This window comes from Neoarius graeffei, chromosome 17 (assembly GCF_027579695.1).
Source record: "Neoarius graeffei isolate fNeoGra1 chromosome 17, fNeoGra1.pri, whole genome shotgun sequence".
NCBI classification, from domain to species: domain Eukaryota; kingdom Metazoa; phylum Chordata; class Actinopteri; order Siluriformes; family Ariidae; genus Neoarius; species Neoarius graeffei.
The window spans coordinates 70,632,976-70,651,925 of record NC_083585.1 but is presented as its reverse complement, the minus strand read 5'-3'; the positions used below and the strand labels follow the sequence as shown (position 1 = coordinate 70,651,925).

Genomic DNA, 18,950 nt, shown 5'->3' with positions numbered 1-18,950 from the left:
TTAATGGAGAAGTACAGAGAAGGCCAGAGAAAGCTACATTGTGTGTTTGTAGACCTGGAGAAGGCATACGATAGAGTGCCGAGAGATGAGTTATGGTATTGTATGAGAAAGAGTGGAGTGAATGAGAAGTATATTAGAGTGGTGCAAGACATGTCTGAGAACAGTGAAACAGCAGTGAGGTGTGCAGTTGGAACGACTGAATGGTTGAAGGTGAAGGTGGGACTCCATCAAGGATCTGCTTTGAGTCCTTTTTTGTTTGCCATAGTGATGGATAGCTTGACGGACGAAGTGAGGCGAGAGTCACCATGGAACATGATGTTTGCGGATGATATTGTGATGTGTGGTGAAAGTAGAAAGGAGGTAGAGTTGGGTTTGGAGAGATGGAGGGATGCATTGGAACAAAGAGGAATGAAGGTGAGCAGGAGCAAAACAGAATACATGTGCATCAGTGAGAATGGGGATGAGAGTGTAGTGAAGATACAAGGAGTAGACGTAAAGAAAGTTGGTGAATTCAAGTCCCTGGGGTCAACTGTGCAGGAAAATGGGGGCTGCAATAGTGAGGTGAGAAAGAGAGTGCAGGCAGGGTGGAGCAGGTGGAGAAGGATTTCGGGAGTCATTTGTGATGGGAAAGTCCCAGCAAAAGTGAAAGGTAAGATGTATAAGACAGTAGTGAGACCAGCTGTGATGTATGGATTGGAGACCGTACCCTTAACGAAGAGACAGGAGGCAAAGTTGGAGGAGGCGGAGTTGAGGATGTTAAGGTTTGCGATGGGAGTGATGAGGTTGGACAGGATAAGGAACGAGCACATCAGAGGGACAGCACATGTGGAGAGCTTGGGAATGAAGCTAAGAGAGATGAGACTGAGATGGTACAGGCACATCCTGAGAACAGATGCAGAGCATGTGGGAAGGAGAATGTTGAGGATGGAGCTGCAAGGCAAACAAAAACAAGGAAGGCCAAAGAGGAGATACATGGATGTGGTGAGAGAGGACATGAAAGTGGCAGGTGTGGTAGAGAAGGATGTGAAAGACAGGGAGCAATCGAGACGAAAGATCCGCTGTGGTGACCCCAATCAGGAGCAGCCAAAAGAAGATGATGATGACTGTGTGTATGTATAACCCCAATTCCAAAAAAGTTGGGACAAAGTACAAATTGTAAATAAAAACGGAATGCAATGATGTGGAAGTTTCAAAATTCCATATTTTATTCAGAATAGAACATAGATGACATATCAAATGTTTAAACTGAGAAAATGTATCATTTAAAGAGAAAAAATAGGTGATTTTAAATTTCATGACAACAACACATCTCAAAAAAGTTGGGACAAGGCCATGTTTCCCACTGTGAGACATCCCCTTTTCTCTTTACAACAGTCTGTAAACGTCTGGGGACTGAGGAGACAAGTTGCTCAAGTTTAGGGATAGGAATGTTAACCCATTCTTGTCTAATGTAGGATTCTAGTTGCTCAACTGTCTTAGGTCTTTTTTGTCGTATCTTCCGTTTTATGATGCGCCAAATGTTTTCTATGGGTGAAAGATCTGGACTGCAGGCTGGCCAGTTCAGTACCCGGACCCTTCTTCTACGCAGCCATGATGCTGTAATTGATGCAGTATGTGGTTTGGCGTTGTCATGTTGGAAAATGCAAGATCTTCCCTGAAAGAGACGTCGTCTGGATGGGAGCATATGTTGCTCTAGAACCTGGATATACCTTTCAGCATTGATGGTGTCTTTCCAGATGTGTAAGCTGCCCATGCCACACGCACTAATGCAACCCCATACCATCAGAGATGCAGGCTTCTGAACTGAGCGCCGATAACAACTCGGGTCGTCCTTCTCCTCTTTAGTCCGAATGACACGGCGTCCCTGATTTCCATAAAGAACTTCACATTTTGATTCGTCTGACCACAGAACAGTTTTCCACTTTGCCACAGTCCATTTTAAATGAGCCTTGGCCCAGAGAAGACGTCTGCGCTTCCGGATCGTGTTTAGATACGGCTTCTTCTTTGAACTATAGAGTTTTAGCTGGCAACGGCGGATGGCACGGTGAATTGTGTTCACAGATAATGTTCTCTGGAAATATTCCTGAGCCCATTTTGTGATTTCCAATACAGAAGCATGCCTGTATGTGATGCAGTGCCGTCTAAGGGCCCGAAGATCACGGGCACCCAGTATGGTTTTCCGGCCTTGACCCTTACGCACAGAGATTCTTCCAGAGTCTCTGAATCTTTTGATGATATTATGCACTGTAGATGATGATATGTTCAAACTCTTTGCAATTTTACACTGTCGAACTCCTTTCTGATATTGCTCCACTATTTGTCGGTGCAGAATTAGGGGGATTGGTGATCCTCTTCCCATCTTTACTTCTGAGAGCCGCTGCCACTCCAAGATGCTCTTTTTATACCCAGTCATGTTAATGACCTATTGCCAATTGACCTAATGAGTTGCAATTTGGTCCTCCCGCTGTTCCTTTTTTGTACCTTTAACTTTTCCAGCCTCTTATTGCCCCTGTCCCAACTTTTTTGAGATGTGTTGCTGTCATGAAATTTCAAATGAGCCAATATTTGGCATGAAATTTCAAAATGTCTCACTTTCGACATTTGATATGTTGTCTATGTTCTATTGTGAATACAATATCAGTTTTTGAGATTTGTAAATTATTGCATTCCGTTTTTATTTACAATTTGTACTTTGTCCCAACTTTTTTGGAATCAGGGTTGTGTGTGTGTGTGTGTGTGTGTGTGTGTGGGGGGGGGGGGGGGGGTTGTTAATATTGTTATTAATATTACACTGGATTGTAATGAGTCCTGTATAATTATATAACACTTGTGTGTAATTAATCACAGTTCTGTCACATTTAGACCTTTTTATGAATACTGGAACAGTTTCAGACGGTTCTGTGGAGCTGAACTCAGTATCATCTGTTCATATCTCTAGGAGCTGCTTGTTTGTCTGTCTGCTGGTCTCTCTGTCCCGTCTGTCTGTCCCTTTCTCTGTGCTTGTGTCTGTCTGCATGTCTTTCTGTGTGCTAATCTCCCTGTTTGCCCGTCTCACTCTGTGTCTGTCTCTATCTTTATGAACTTTGACCTGAACAGACGATTGACCAGCACATACGATGTTTACGTTTATTTCTTTTTACACACACACACACACACACACACACACACACGTGCGTGCTCACAATCAGCTTTCCACACCTTCTCAGTAACAGGTCCTGGTTGGGACTCGACTGTCTCTGTGCTAGTTGTTGTTTTTGCGCTGTCCTTGTTGTCTGCAGTGTTGCACTCGCTGCACTTTGTTATTTGTAGGTTTGGAGTGCTGTGATGTTTAGTGTAGCCTCACGGTTCTGGAGAAATGTAGCTTCATTTTAACGATGTACTGCGCCAACTGTGTATGGGTCAAATGACAATAAAAAAGCCTTGACCTTGAGATGTCCCTCAGCATATTTCCTCAGGACGCTTCTGTATTATTAAATATATTTTCATCTATTAAATATGTTGTATCATCTGACTAATAGTTATCAATTTTGTGTGTGCGCGCGTGCGTGTGTGTGTAGGTGTTAAAGGTTGGTGTACAGACGGGCTTGAGGTTCAGCAGTGGTGCAGCTCGAGCAGCCCCTTTAGTGAAGAGTTCTAATGCTGGGTTTTCCTTTGGTACACACACACACACACACACACACACACACAGAGTACTAAGTGACTTTGAGTGTTAGCTAAGGCCTCACACACTCTTTCATCCTCTCCTCTGTGATGGACAGATTTGACGGCGCAGCAGAAGGAATTCCAGGAAGTGGCCCGGAAGTTTGCGCGAGAGGAGATCGTCCCTGTGGCTCCAGACTATGACAAGAGCGGTGAAGTGAGTATATATACACACACACACACACACACACACCTAGATGTGTTCCTAAATGTTCTTGTCTCCTGTGCAGTATCCAGTTCCTCTGATCAGGAGGGCATGGGAGCTCGGTCTGATGAACACTCACATCTCAGAGGACTGTGGTGGGTTCACACTGTGTGTGTGTGTGTCTCTCTCTCTCTCTCTCTCTCGCGCACTCTTATTGCTTCGTTCTGCTGTTGTTTATTTCCAGGTGGGCTCGGGTTGTCCAGCTTTGACGCGTGTCTGATCACGGAGGAGCTGGCGTACGGCTGTACAGGGGTTCAGACCGCCATCGAGGCCAACTCTCTCGGAGTGAGTTACACTTCAGAACGATAACACGTACACTTACACAGGCATGAAAATCTCTCACCTTTCGGCAAAATTCGCCGTTTTGAAGTCAAAAAGGGTGACCTACGCGAATCGTGTAGATCCGAGGAGATTTTTTTTGGGGGGGGGGGGTCGGGAGATATTTTTTTTTTTAAATTATCATATGATTGACTTAATACGCAAACTGAGCACTTCAGAAATCGGCCCTTTAAATGACACTTGGACGGTCAGTAAATCCTCCTGGCTGCTTCGCTGCCGAGAACCAATCATATGCCAAACTGCGTTCCATTATTCCAATCATGCGCACACTCTTCACGTGTACTTGGAGTGCATGGAGAGAGCCTGTGGTTGAATTGCAAAGCTGCGAGAACGAGAAGCAGGACATATCCACCTGGGGCCATTATTAAAAAATGTTCTGTTTCCGGTCCACCGGCCGGGCGAGTGCCGTTTGTGCGGGTGAAATTTTTTTTTTAACGCCGGTTTTTCGACATTTTTTTCGGGTTCGTAAATCTAAACTCGAACTTGACATTTACGCATTCCCAGGGCTTTCCACTAAAGCTCATACTGCCTCCGCCGAGTGCGCGCGTGTGCACACACCGCATGTCGGGGCCGCGGATGAGTTCCTCTCCCCTGATCAACGAAGTCGGCGGGGAATTTGTGGTTATTATCGGTACAAACAGCGCGAATCACAACTTAAATGAGTGCAGTTCAGTTTGACATTATTGTCAGTCCGTTAGATAAACATTTAATTTTATTAAAATCGAAAATTAATATTTAGAGCCTGTGGGCTACAAAAATATTCATTAAAGTAGCCGGCTGGACTTAATTGTGTAGCCGCAGCCGGCGCTTGTGGAAAGCCCTGTCGAATCAGCTCTGCGCATGCGCTGTGCGGCACAAAAAAAATGGCAGCCGCCATGAAGGAAGGAGATCCGGAGTTTTCAAACATTTGCTTAAGTGTGAAATCGCAAAATGGTATTCTAGCGAACAACAAAATAGTAAAGATTCAGAAAAACAAATAATTCAGTGATCATTTTAATAGTGTAATTTCATCCGAACTCGGCCTAACGCTCCATTTAGAACTACAAAAACTCCGTGTGTCGGACATTTTAACTACCTTTGTAAAAGTTTTGCAAATGTTGCAGTCAGCATTTAAAATGCTAACTTACAGTTTTTGTACAAGTTTCAGCTGATTAAACTGTCATTTTATTAAATGTGTCTGCTTTTGTAATAAAAAAAGTACTGAAAGAAAAAGCAAACACAGCATTGCAATTTCTTATCCATCCATATATAATAAAAAAAATAAAATAAAAATCCCTCCCTCCCGACTGAAAATTTTGTTGCTCACCCGGTGGACAGGAAACGGATTTTTTTAAGGATGGCCTGGGACAAGGCAGACCAGAGCGTAACTTACACATTTACCTGCATTTACCAGCGGATTGAATTTGGTGAGTAATGGTTTCAATCGTTTTCATATTTTGTGCGGTATAACAAAGTTACTGCTGTTTGCTACAGCTTGCGTTGAACACTGCCAGAGCTAGCCGAAGCTCTGGTGAAGATAATAGCTCCCGTTTGCCAGATATTAAGTTAGCTTAAAGCTTGTGTAGTTAACGGTAACATAAAAGAAGAAACACAAACTTCTTTCTATTATCTCTGTAATTGGTATTTCAGGGACGTGTGAGGATAATATTCACGTGAGGGGCTGAGAAGGCTGAAGGTGAAGTGGTAAACTCTAAAACTTGTTAGCCTATGCTTTGGCCCATGCTTGAAGCCTTTTGTGACAAAATAAAAACTTGTGAACCCTGGTCTTTTTTGCACTCCACTGTTTTACACTGTTATTTATTGATTCATTAAAACGTAATGGTTTTGAGCCATCTAAAATAGCGAAAGCGGGCGTCTCGCGTTTACTGCCCGGGCTCCATCCATTGACAAGACGGGCGTCAATTTTTTTCAGCGCAAAATTAGAGAGAAGACAACAGGGAAGAGTGTGTCACGAAAGGCTTGCCGTGTGTTTAGACCAAAAGCCACTGAAGCTGTTGTGTAAATCGCTATGTTGATATTATTTTTAGTCGCTGCTGTAGCTTTTGTCACCATTCTAAGTCAGCTAGCCTACTGCTGGCCATTAAAGCTTTAGGAGTTTCTGGTGTGAACACATAGACCGTGAGACAGGGCCTCAAAATATGGAAACCGTTACCGAAAAAGTGGAAAAGGCTACCATACCTTTTCTGAAAGCTTGGATTCTCAGCTTTTCAGTGATGTATGATGGCCGTCTGACAGGAGTAGCTGTTTTGAGTTCTCACACATAATGTAAACTAAGGTTGAGAAAATATTGCGTATAAATCAAGCAGAACACTGTATTCATTTTGTAATGTAAATTCCATGAAAGTTGGGACCTGATATAAATTATATGTGGTGGACATGTATTAAGGACCCTTTGAAATATCTCAATGCTGAATAACAACTTTTTCTAAAAATGTTTTACCTCAGACTTTCAACTCGACATGTCAACAAATTAGAATCGTACACTACTGTTTCTGTCTTTGAAAAAACGCCATGTCTGTTATCAGACTGAAAATCCCCCTCCAAATCAGATAATATGGGTAAATGGTACATTTTCTGAATCCTCAGGGTCGTGCCAGTATTTCAGTGTTTGGATTTTGTTTTTTCTGGTGCTCCCTGGTGCCACAGAAGGATGACTTGGGCGGAAATGGAAGGAAAATGTGTGTGATTAAAAGTTTGAAGAGCTCCAGGGTTGGCTGTACTCATCTAAAAATGCTCACAAAAGGATTTAAATGAAAGCTCAGAGTCTCCCCTTTAAAATGATGCCAAACATAACAAAATAAAATATTCCAATATGTCCAATATAGATTTCGGCAATATCAGTGTTCTGCTTGATTTATACACAATATTTTCTCAACCTTAGTTTACATTGTGTGTGATAAAACAGCTACTCCTGTCAGATGGCCATCATACATCATTGAACAGCTGAGACTCCAAGCTTTCAGAAAAGCTATGGTAGCCTTTGCCACTTTTTCGGTAACGACCAACCCCTCTAGGTCACGGACTAACAGTAGAGAGTGGTTTACAGTTGATGCTGATGTACCACTTGCACTAATACAAACATTATCCTTAGAATGAGTGTGTTGGGGAAGAGGACGCTGCAGCTGTTAAGCTGGATGCAGGCATTAAATGCAGCTGGAAGTGGGCCTGGCTTAAGCTGGAGGGCAAAGTATCTGTGAAGGGACAAGAGGTGTCCTTTCATGTTGGGGATTTCTTTAAGAAAATTGACAGGGAGGGATTGGCCAGGTGTGTCCTCTGCCACAAGGACATAAATTATGCAAACAAGGGCAGCCATGCTTTGATTGCTCACGTCCAAACTGCGATACATCAGTGTACCGGAAGTATTTCCTCCGCACCACCAACGCCCGACAATACCCCACCCCCGCGCGTGCGCACCCTTCTCACCTTTTCAACCCCTGACCCATTTTCATGCCTGCTTACAGATAAAACTGCACGTAGTGTTTAATGGAGGATTTCCTTTTGGTTTTTAAAGATTTTCTGAGCATCATGCGTGTTTCTCTTATCTTGTTAAACCTGGATAAGATTAGTCCTATTTTGAGGATAAGATTATGTGGATTTTATATTTGAATATATATTTAAACAAAAAACAAACAAAAAAAATTACTCCTTGAAGCCACACCCCCATTTCCACCCAGGCTCAAAAAGCTCCACCTCCTGGCCTTACAGTGGCCTGTAGTGTCTCGAACAGGACTGACTGTCTGCACATCCACACCGGCATTCCGGAGTGGAAATCTGTTTTCTGAAAGAGTTTATCAGCGTCTTCGTACACTTCTGCTCCAAGGACACGCACAGGTCTTAAAAGCAGCCAGTCAGCAGCGGCAAATCGCTGTCTGTAGTCGGATTTTCCGCCGTCTATTTTTCACTGAGTAACAAAAAATATTCTCGTTTACATATCTGTACAGAACTGAGCAGCGTGCGGTGTGGAACTAAGTTTTATTCAACTAAATATCCAGGGCTCCCGCTGGCACTCGTCACTGACGAACATAATCCATCAGTGACAGAGAAAATTACTAGCAGTCGTCACGGTGACGAATGTGTGTCATCATTATCATAAATCATCTTTTATAGAAATCCCTCCGTTTGCTGAAATCCAACCCCAGTGAAGAGACTTTGGGAAGCCAGAGTGTAAACAATGAGCGCGTGCTTGTGACCAATGAAAATCCACGACACATAATGACCACATGAGCGCTAAACTTTTGACCAATCACAGTGTGTCTTAATCGGCCTGGTGTGGTGATGTCATTATCTCTGCGTGAACTGAACAGTGACGCAGGCTAAACTGGCCTTTTATTTATTTAGAGTGAGCTTCTTCAGGCACTGAAGATGATTTAAGGGCTGAAACAGTCACGGGGGGCCACACTCAGAGCCCCGACTGACCCCGAGCACAGTGGGCAGCGTTGGTTTAAAAAAAAAAAATCCAAAACGCGCTGTCAGCCAGCAGCGACCAAAGGGAGCTCGGTTTCTGGGCTCGAGCCCCCGGGTATTTTCACTCTCAAAAAATGTAAGAGATTAATAGAAAACAACCGAGTTGGACCTCATCTGGGATAGGGATGGCGAAAACTAAAAAAAAATCTTGACCGACCACCGAGCCTCATTAGCCGGTTAAAGTCGGTTAACCTATGAGTTTAAACAGGGATGCAAACGGCGCGCCTTTTTCACGGCTCGTGCAGACCCGATTTTTATTTTTTTTTTTTTAGGGGGGGCGTTGGAGTGTCTGAATAATTTCATCAGAGTAAATTCTGTATGCTCAAAGGAAAGCAATCGGATCTGCACGATTCAGCCGTGAAAAAGTCGGCATCTGCGCCTTTAGTTTGCGTGGAGAGATCTGATCTACAATAACATGCATTGTTGGCTACAGACCGAAACATACTTTCAGAATGCACTGGCCAAGGCAGGACTAAACTCCATGGGCCTTCTAATAATAATTAAAAAAACAGAATAGTAATTTGTAAGCTAAAAAGCCTGTGCCTACACTTTTTTCTTTCACCGAGTGGCAGCTGTGTTCAACTGGGGCGGGACATGACTGAATGGGTGTTTCTGATTTGTTAGCTGTCTTTAACTGGGGCGGGAGGGCGGGACATGACTGAATGGGTGTTTCTGATTCGTCAGCTGTCGTCCTTACACCGCATGGCACGCCCCAAGCATTTACAACACAGAATTCCAGGTTCTCCGCTCCAAAATCGGCAGCTTCAAAACGATTTTTTTTTTTAATCGACAGCCAAAAAAAAATTAACCGGTTGATGTTGATTCGGTCAAACGGTCATCGGTTAACATCCCTAATCTGGGATTGTGAATGTTGTAATATAGAACGTGTGTCTGTGATCCTAAAGGAGAGAGACGTGAGTGAGAAATGATATTTTTATTAAACCGATGATTAATTTTACGAGTGACATTAGGTCAGTGGACACGTTCCTCAGTTTCCTGAGACATTCTGGGTGTTGATCAGAACTTAATAATAAAGAGACAGAAACTGAAGTGAAGGACAAATTTAAAAAGAGCAGTGCAGAAACCAGCGATAAAGATCTCATAACCTGTGACTGTGTGTCGGTGATATTTCTTGTAAAGTTAGATAAAATCTCACCAAGCGATCTATCGATGCCAAATTCCCTTAAATACAGGCCTCAGGAAAACTGGACCGAGCCCGGTCTGTTCAATAACTCGAATAGAAACGGCTCTGTGATGACGAACGTATGATGAAAACCGCGGCGTCGTTCTGTGTTCGGTTTGTAAATCGACGGGAAATTCAGATTCCTTCAGTGCTGTTTGTTCCCAGATTCTTCTGTTCAGCTGTAACTGAAGTGTTGTGTTGAAGTAAAGGCTAAAGGGAGTCCTAATAACGCTTTAGAATAATTCCCTGATAAAATAACCTTCAGGAAGCTCAAACTAAAGAGAGTTATTTTAGCTTGACGGTGCACAGGAGCCCAAAGTCAGGGCTTTATCATCAGAGTCTGGAGTGGAGCCCCGATGTTCTCTGTAATGGAGAGGCCGAGCTGGATCTGTACAAATATCTGAACTGTGCCAGTTTGGTTGGTATAAACCTGTATTCAGTCACTTTGATTAATCAGTAACTAAGAAAAAAATACAGACCAAGAAAAAGTGAAGAATATTTCTTTGACTTTATTTTTCAAGGAAAAAAGTGGAGAATATTTTTCAGAACCAAGAGGGAACCTGGAATGGCCAGACATTAACACGTCTGTAGGAAACAGAGGCAGCCGTTACGCTGCCGTGTGCTGTAACTTGGCTGTAATCTGATTGGCTGAAAGGTGTTGTTGATGTTTTGTGTACTGTGATTGAGCCACGCTACCACATGGCTAGAAATGGAGACCAAGAAGCGGAGCAGTACGTTAGAGGCTCGGTTTTTAAAAAGGCCTCGAACCACAGGCAAGTCTGTAATTTTAGCCGTCGCTATGATTACCGAGTGAAATATGTCTGTGGACGGGTTGTGTATAAAAGCTGGTTGGCTAAATGTTAAATTATAAATATCGATCGCTATTCCATTATTGTATACGGCCTGTTTTGGGTCAAACTCGGAATGCTCGGCGCGTTGACATTGTTTACATTTTGACTTCTGACCGAATGCGGTGTATCCCTGTAGGGGAGTCACATATCGAGACTCGACCTCTGTCATGCAGTTAATGTTAACGGTAATCATTAAAATTATAAATATATATGAGTTTATACGTATTTGTTTTTGTCCAGTTGCTGTTGCAGGAACTGACGCTTGTTATCAGATGAATATAGATTCACTTATTATAACTTGTATAGTGCAATGCCAAATAAAAATACTGTGATTAATTCATATATTTTTTTTCAAAATGTCTGAAAAATCTTTTGAACTCTAAACGTCCTTAAAGGAATAGAAATGTAAAGTAAATCCATGCACGGGTTGGTAGCTTGTAATATTGAGAGGCCGTAAGAAAAGTTTCAGGCATGTTTGACCATTTATAAGACAGTTGAGTGTTTTTGTATCGCTGCTCTAATGCCACCAGGACGCTGCCATGTTGCCCGTTGGAAGGGCGATGCGTGACGTTATTTGGGCGCAAGGCTGAGTGTCGCTCTTCAGTACTGAAGGGGCAAAGCCAAAGGGCTGCTAAGGTGACAATGTTGATTGATTTTTTTTTTTTCCACTATACATCTGAAATAGTGTGTTAATGAGCTGCAGCCCTGACTTACGGACGAACCTGAACTCTTTACCTGTAAAACGAGGCTGAAACTGTGTGTTATCACACTTGTACGGAAAAAGTCAGAAATATTCCCGGAAACACCCGAGCTGCTTTCCGAATGAGTTCTGTAAAGTGTGATGTCGCTTACAGCACACGGCCATGTTCAGCAAAATGCACCACAGCGCCAGCGACGTTTCTTCACTGATTTCCTCGAGTATTTCAGATAATGACACGAATAACGATGATCATGATAAACAAGCATTACCATGTCAATTAGTTCCACGCAAGTGAACAATATTTATCGAGTTGTTTTAGTTCGTCATCACTGAGGCTTTTCTGAGAACACTGAATCAAAGCAAGACACCCGACAAACATCAAGCTGCTTAGCTGCATCAGCAATTATTACGTTTATGCCCAAAGGAACTCAAAATAACAAATCACGCTTAATAAAAAGTTAGGGAAACCATAAAGTGTTTTCTTACCCTTTAAACGTCTCTTTTGCGGACTGCTGACCATGTTGTCTCGTTTGTCTTATCCGCTTTTTGGCTGAAGATTGTGGGAACCGGCGCTGGCGTGTACGGTACTCCTCATGCCGGGGCATCCGAGCTGTTTGAGTGAAACAGTTTTCTTCAAAATGTTCCGAGCCCACGAGCTGCGAATGTGCTGTTTTTGCACCCGAAGGACCCGTCAGCCTGTGAGAGATCTGTCCCTGTGCGGCAAACAGCATTTATCCTTTACCTTCCTACCTTTTTGTACTTTGGGAATTGATGCAGGCGAGTTTTTTTTCACTTCTGCCACTGTTGCATTCTGCTGTAATATTCACACGAATCCTATACAGTAAAGCAGTGCTTGTTTACCATCTTTCTGCGTTTCCGCGAGGGTTGGACTGTCTACTACGGTAATTATGGTAGGCTAGCCTGGGGACAGCTTGAGGAGGAGGTTTGTATTGAGTCAAGCGTGTGGTGGTAGGAAGTGTTGGCACCCTTGGATTAAAGAACATAAAAGAAAAAAAACTTTAACATGGCTGGGATATTTTACACTCCACTCCCGCACAACACCTGGATCCAAACATTACCTCAAATAATCTTAAAAAAAAATACAGACGCAAACGATCCTCGCTGTTCTCACTCTCAAATATGGCAGTGTGTACTGTGAGCGATGCCACCTGTCAGGAGCTTATGAACATTTCCGATCATCAGCTGAGCAGCCATAGCATGTGAAATATGTGAAAGTAATTGACTAAAGTCATTTACTATCATAAGCGGTCAGAAAATGGGCTCTTATGTGGTTGAAAACCACTATTTGTTTGTTTAAAATAAGAACAGGTAGAGTAATTATCATCTTAGTTGGCCTTTAAGCGGTAATCAACTTCCGCAGACAAGATGGCAGAAAGTGACTCGGAAGGCAGCGAGTACGAATTCAGTGCAGATTCTGCTGGTCTAGAACCCTCTCAGTTTGAGCCAAGAGTTGCGGAAGGTGATTCTCAAGAAGAATCAGAACAGGAAACCAGCTCTTCTGATCCTGAAGCTGAGGAGGAACAACAGATGAGCAACACGCAATGGTGTTCGTGCAAACGTTGTGATCACGTATGGCTGAAGCGTGCTAACGAGTGCTTATGCTGCCAGGAACGTGTAAAAACTTACACACTTGCCTCTTAGACAGAGTTAGGTGGAAGTCAGATTCTATCCTATGCAGATCTGTTTGTAGGTTGTCTAGCGAGGTTACAGTCTGCAGAATGAGGCATCACAGCAGCACTACTCGTACCAGGGATATAAATACTCCATGTGGAGCTTCCATGTGCCACGCCCAAGTGATGACAGAGCATTGCCAGAAACGATCAGGGAGATTTACAGTGGGGCAAAAAAGTATTTAGTCAGCCACCAATTGTGCAAGTTCTCCCACTTAAAAAGATGAGAGAGGCCTGTAATTTTCATCATAGGTACACTTCAACTATGAGAGACAGAATGGGGGGAAAGAATCCAGGAAATCACATTGTAGGATTTTTAATGAATTAATTGGTAAATTCCTCGGTAAAATAAGTATTTGGTCACCTACAAACAAGCAAGATTTCTGGCTCTCACAGACCTGTAACAACTTCTTTAAGAGGCTCCTCTGTCCTCCACTCGTTACCTGGATTAATGGCACCTGTTTGAACTCATTATCAGTATAAAAGACACCTGTCCACAACCTCAAACAGTCACACTCCAAACTCCACTATGGCCAAGACCAAAGAGCTGTCAAAGGACACCAGAAACAAAATTGTAGACCTGCACCAGGCTGGGAAGACTGAATCTGCAATAGGTAAGCAGCTTGGTGTGAAGAAATCAACTGTGGGAGCAATTATTAGAAAATGGAAGACATACAAGACCACTGATAATCTCCCTCGATCTGGGGCTCCACGCAAGATCTCACCCCGTGGGGTCAAAATGATCACAAGAACGGTGAACAAAAATCCCAGAACCACACGGGGGGACCTAGTGAATGACCTGCAGAGAGCTGGGACCAAAGTAACAAAGGCTACCATCAGTAACACACTACGCCGCCAGGGACTCAAATCCTGCAGTGCCAGACGTGTCCCCCTGCTTAAGCCAGTACATGTCCAGGCCCGTCTGAAGTTTGCTAGAGAGCATTTGGATGATCCAGAAGAGGACTGGGAGAATGTCATATGGTCAGATGAAACCAAAATAGAACTTTTTGTTAAAAACTCAACTTGTCATGTTTGGAGGAGAAAGAATGCTGAGTTGCATCCAAAGAACACCATACCTACTGTGAAGCATGGGGGTGGAAACATCATGCTTTGGGGCTGTTTTTCTGCAAAGGGACCAGGGCAACTGATCCGTGTAAAGGAAAGAATGAATGGGGCCATGTATCGTGAGATTTTGAGTGAAAACCTCCTTCCATCAGCAAGGGCATTGAAGATGAAACGTGGCTGGGTCTTTCAGCATGACAATGATCCCAAACACACCGCCTGGGCAACGAAGGAGTGGCTTCGTAAGAAGCATTTCAAGGTCCTGGAGTGGCCTAGCCAGTCTCCAGATCTCAACCCCATAGAAAATCTTTGGAGGGAGTTGAAAGTCCGTGTTGCCCAGCGACAGCCCCAAAACATCACTGCTCTAGAGGAGATCTGCATGGAGGAATGGGCCAAAATACCAGCAACAGTGTGTGAAAACCTTGTGAAGACTTACAGAAAACGTTTGACCTCTGTCATTGCCAACAAAGGGTATATAACAAAGTATTGAGATGAACTTTTGTTATTGACCAAATACTTATTATAAATTTATTATTATAAATACTTATATAATTTGCAAATAAATTCTTTAAAAATCAGACAATGTGATTTTCTGGATTTTTTTTTTCTCATTCTGTCTCTCATAGCTGAAGTGTACCTATGATGAAAATTACAGGCCTCTCTCATCTTTTTAAGTGGGAGAACTTGCACAATTGGTGGCTGACTAAATACTTTTTTGCCCCACTGTATCTGACTGGTTAAAATACTTTCAATGGCAGCCTCCATGAAATCATCCGTGATGGGGGAATTCTGCCTAGAAACTGACTTTCGGAGATGGATGTCTGAGTTGTGTGAGCTCCTCATTTTCAGTTATTCACATAGATTATGATATAAACTAACAATCCATCTTCATAACTGTATTTTAAAAATGGGTTTTCTTTTCCTTTAATATAAAGGGGATATCACATGATATCGTGTGTGTGTGTTGGTTGCTAGCAGCTTAACTGTTACTTGAGTTTGTAAACATCAAAGATGTATGTTTTGTATTGTCATTTCTTTTTGATTCATTACTATATATCAGTTCTAGTAAAATGTTTAGTATTGATTCCCATCACTTCAGAATCTGTTTTGCTGTTTACAATAAATGAGAAATTCCTCCCCAAACACCTTGAAACTGTGTCTCAGATAAACCCAGTTTTCTGGCCTTTGGTTTGCGGTGAAGGGCTTCAGCCTTTTTAATTGTACCCTCCTGTTCTCTGCCTCGGACCCTTTTATTTCCCTAAACGCTGAGTCCACTGCCACGGATTATTTAATTGTGTTTTATTATGTTCTGTGTCTCTTCCAGGTTATTTGTACAAGTAATGAATTAAAAATATCCACGACTGCCCCTTTTTAACTTCTAAATTAAATGTCCGTGTTTCTGTTCTTGCAGCAAATGCCCGTCATTATCGCCGGTAACAGTGAGCAGAAGAAAAAATATTTGGGCAGACTGACTGAGGAACCGCTGATGTGTGTAAGTGTTCACGCTCCTGTGTGTGAAAACTTTACACTGATTTATAAACTCACTACACACACGGTAATAACCCGAACACTACAGGTGAGGAACAATGCACTCTGTATAGTGCTGTTCCATGTGTAATCACTGAATGAGGAGTAAGTCGTGTGTGTGTGTGTGTGTGTGTGTGTGTGTTAAAGGCGTACTGTGTAACTGAACCTGGTGCAGGCTCTGATGTCGCAGGAATAAAGACTCGTGCTGAGAAGAAAGGAGATGAGTACGTCATTAACGGCCAGAAGATGTGGATCACCAATGGAGGAAAAGCAAACTGGTGCGTCACTCGTTCAGGACATGATCCAGTGATGTCAAAACTAATTTCACCAAATTTACATAATGCTTACACAAAGGGAAAATCCATGCTCAGATTTGTCATGTGACACAAGACTTTCAAAACATAAACGCTTCTCATCCCTTAAAGTGCATATCGCGGGTAAATTCAGGAGCAAGATCACCGTAATTCTCCTATTTCATATTAAACTTTGGTCAAATATTTAACACTCTGCATTCTCTGCAATTTGTTTACCTTGTGCAATACCAGAAAAATTCAGTTGAAATTAAGCCGTTTGAGGTGAATTGGTCCGCCTCTGAAAAAACTCAGCATTTGGATTTCCTGGCAAACGTTGATTTTCGTGACGTCGCGTGCGGGACGCCTCCCTCTGAATCCTACGGCAGCGCTGGTTTGTTTATGAGAAAACGACCTGGTGGTTTCTTCAACGTTATCACGTAATTATTAAACTCGTTAACAGATGTATCGTAGGAGGGTGTAGCAACACCAATCGTGATGGGATTAGTACTCATCGTTTCCCAAAAGACCGGACAATGAGAGAGAAATGGGAGCGCTTCGTGCAAGGCTCCCAGAAGCCGAGGACCAAAGCAGAGCCGAGAAAAAGACCAAGAAAATCGGCGATTCACAAGTCGACTGTTGCCAGGGTAAGAAATAAGAGAGACTATCCTCTAAATGAGGTGTTCCTGTGTTTGTGTGGTACACGGATAATGTTATTTATTGACACACAAAAGTAAACAACACGAAAGCGCTGGACGATAATACACTTACTTAGATTAGATTAGATAGAACTTTATTGATCCCTTTGTGAGGGTTCCCTCAGGGAACTTAAAAAGATACAATCCACAGCCTGGTCAAAAGCAGCCAAAGTAGAGTCCAGAGTAGCGTGATTAAAGTCCCCAGAAATGATGATGAATGCCTCAGGGTGCTGTGTCTGCAGCCTCGCTGTGACAGAGTGAATCCTCTCACATGCAGCGGCTGCGTCTGCCCTCGGAGGGATGTAAACACAGATGGTGATCACGTGACTGAACTCCCTCGGCAGATAATATGGCCGCAGGCTAACGACTAGCAGCTTGAAGTCTGGGTAACATAAAACTGTCTTTATGGAGATATGTCCTGGGTTACACCAGCGATTGTTAACATAAATGATGAGTCCCCCACCTTCGCTTTTCCCGCATGTGTTAGTGTCTCTGTCGGCTCTCACAGCAGTGAATCCCCACAGGTCCACGTTAGCATCCGCTACAAGGTGTGTTAGCCATGTCTCCGTAATGATAAATAAGCTGCTCTCCCGGTAAATCCACTGGTTGTTCAGAGCGGAAAGCTCGTTGACTTTATTCGGCAGCGAGTTCACATTCCCCATGGTAACGGAGGGAATGGATGGTTTGTAGCGCCGCCGGTTGTCCGCTAGCCTAGTCTTTAGCTTAGCCCCGGCTTTGCAGCCCCTGGGTTTCCTCCTCAGCTCGGCCGGGATGGGGTGTCGTATCCCGGCTCATCCCATTGATTTCAGGGCTAGCAGCTCCTCTCTCGAATAAGAGAGAAAACTGGCTCCTGGTTGGGTGTTAAAGTTAAATACGTCCATGGGATATGAAGAAAAAAACACTGTCTTCGTAAGAAGAGCAGAAAAGTAAAAAGGTGGAAAAAGAGGTTTAAAGAGCTAAAAACTACAGAGCTACTGGAGAGGCAGCCGTCTCACACAGCGCCCAAGGTCACATTTTCTTTACATTTTACTTCACGTGTATCGAGGGATATACGGCGTGTCGGGGCTTGAGATCTTGGGACCCGTTAAACACAGTAAATATATATACAACCCTGCTTAGCCGATTCCATGTGTGTAGCTTATGAAATCTTTCTCCTACAGTAGCCAGTACTCTTCTAAATGAAGAAATGTATAAATACATAATAGTAATTAGAAAAAATATGATTTATGTAACAATAGATAGATGAGCATTGATGCACAAATCCATGGGTTTAGAAGCTGAAGGTGACAATTCCATATTTCAATGCAAAATCGCTCACTGCTAAACTTGGTCTACACAGACTGTGCACTGAAACCGTGCAAACTCTCTCAGCCTGCTGGCAGATCCGCACGTGACATCACGAATCTGGCTCCAGACTCCCTTGGGATTTTTCCAGACGCGTTTTATTTTATTTTTTTCTTCTGTAGACAGATGGCCTTGTGCAAAATTACCCTTCTGGGTGAGTGTGTAAAGGGGCATACTTTCATATTAAAAAAACAACAACACGAAATTGGTCCAGGATATGCACTTTAATGTAGGAAGAGTCACTAGGGGGCAGTGTGACACTCAGAACTCCAACTGGTAATCGACACTAAAACCTTAAAGCTCATAGGCAACGGTTTTAATTTTGTGCACATGTGGGTGCAATTGGTCTTAAGTGATCAGTCTCATTAAATCAGTCTCATTAATAATACCTTTAATTTTGGGTGTTTAATAATAAATTACCAAACAGCCAAATTATGGTATATTCCAAATTATTATGATCACTACCAATGCAGCAATAATGTATTACTTACTTACCGTATTACATAAAAGCTACAGCCAATAGCACACTGAAGGCAATTTGGAGGTCTTTGAGATTGTGTGACTTCAAGTATATAGGAGCAACAAATAAACACACAGTTTCACAATAATTGAATTTATTATAACAATGATAAAAATGGGGCGGCAGATATATAAGGCATAAACAGTGAGGTGTGTGTGTGTGAATGTTATCTGAGATGTGGGGGAGGGTGGAAATTCCACCTCGTGGTCCCTCGAGAACAAAGGAATTAGCCCTGATTGCTAATTCCACTAGCTTTTGAGACAAAAGGGGTGTTGAGGTGGTGTTGAGGAGAACAAAGGGATTAGCCTTGGTTGCTAGCTAACCCACTAGCCTAGAACATTACCAAATCCACTGAAACCTTGATGAGGTCAAAATAT

At 42.9% G+C, this 18,950-nt stretch overlaps 2 protein-coding genes across 2 annotated transcripts in view; one reads left to right on the top strand and one right to left on the bottom strand.

Annotated features, from left to right (window-relative positions):
• rps8a (ribosomal protein S8a) overlaps nt 1-18,950 on the bottom strand; it is a 403,017-nt gene that overhangs the window by 135,404 nt on the left and 248,663 nt on the right. The gene's annotated exons all lie outside the window — the stretch shown is intronic.
• The window catches only part of acadm (acyl-CoA dehydrogenase medium chain), a 29,310-nt gene that overhangs the window by 1,860 nt on the left and 8,500 nt on the right, over nt 1-18,950 (top strand). The window contains exons 2-7 of the mRNA XM_060897956.1: nt 3,558-3,654; nt 3,759-3,856; nt 3,930-3,999; nt 4,089-4,189; nt 15,606-15,686; nt 15,869-15,999. Of these exons, the coding sequence (XP_060753939.1) occupies nt 3,558-3,654; nt 3,759-3,856; nt 3,930-3,999; nt 4,089-4,189; nt 15,606-15,686; nt 15,869-15,999 (578 nt within the window). The remainder of the gene's footprint in view (nt 1-3,557; nt 3,655-3,758; nt 3,857-3,929; nt 4,000-4,088; nt 4,190-15,605; nt 15,687-15,868; nt 16,000-18,950) is intronic.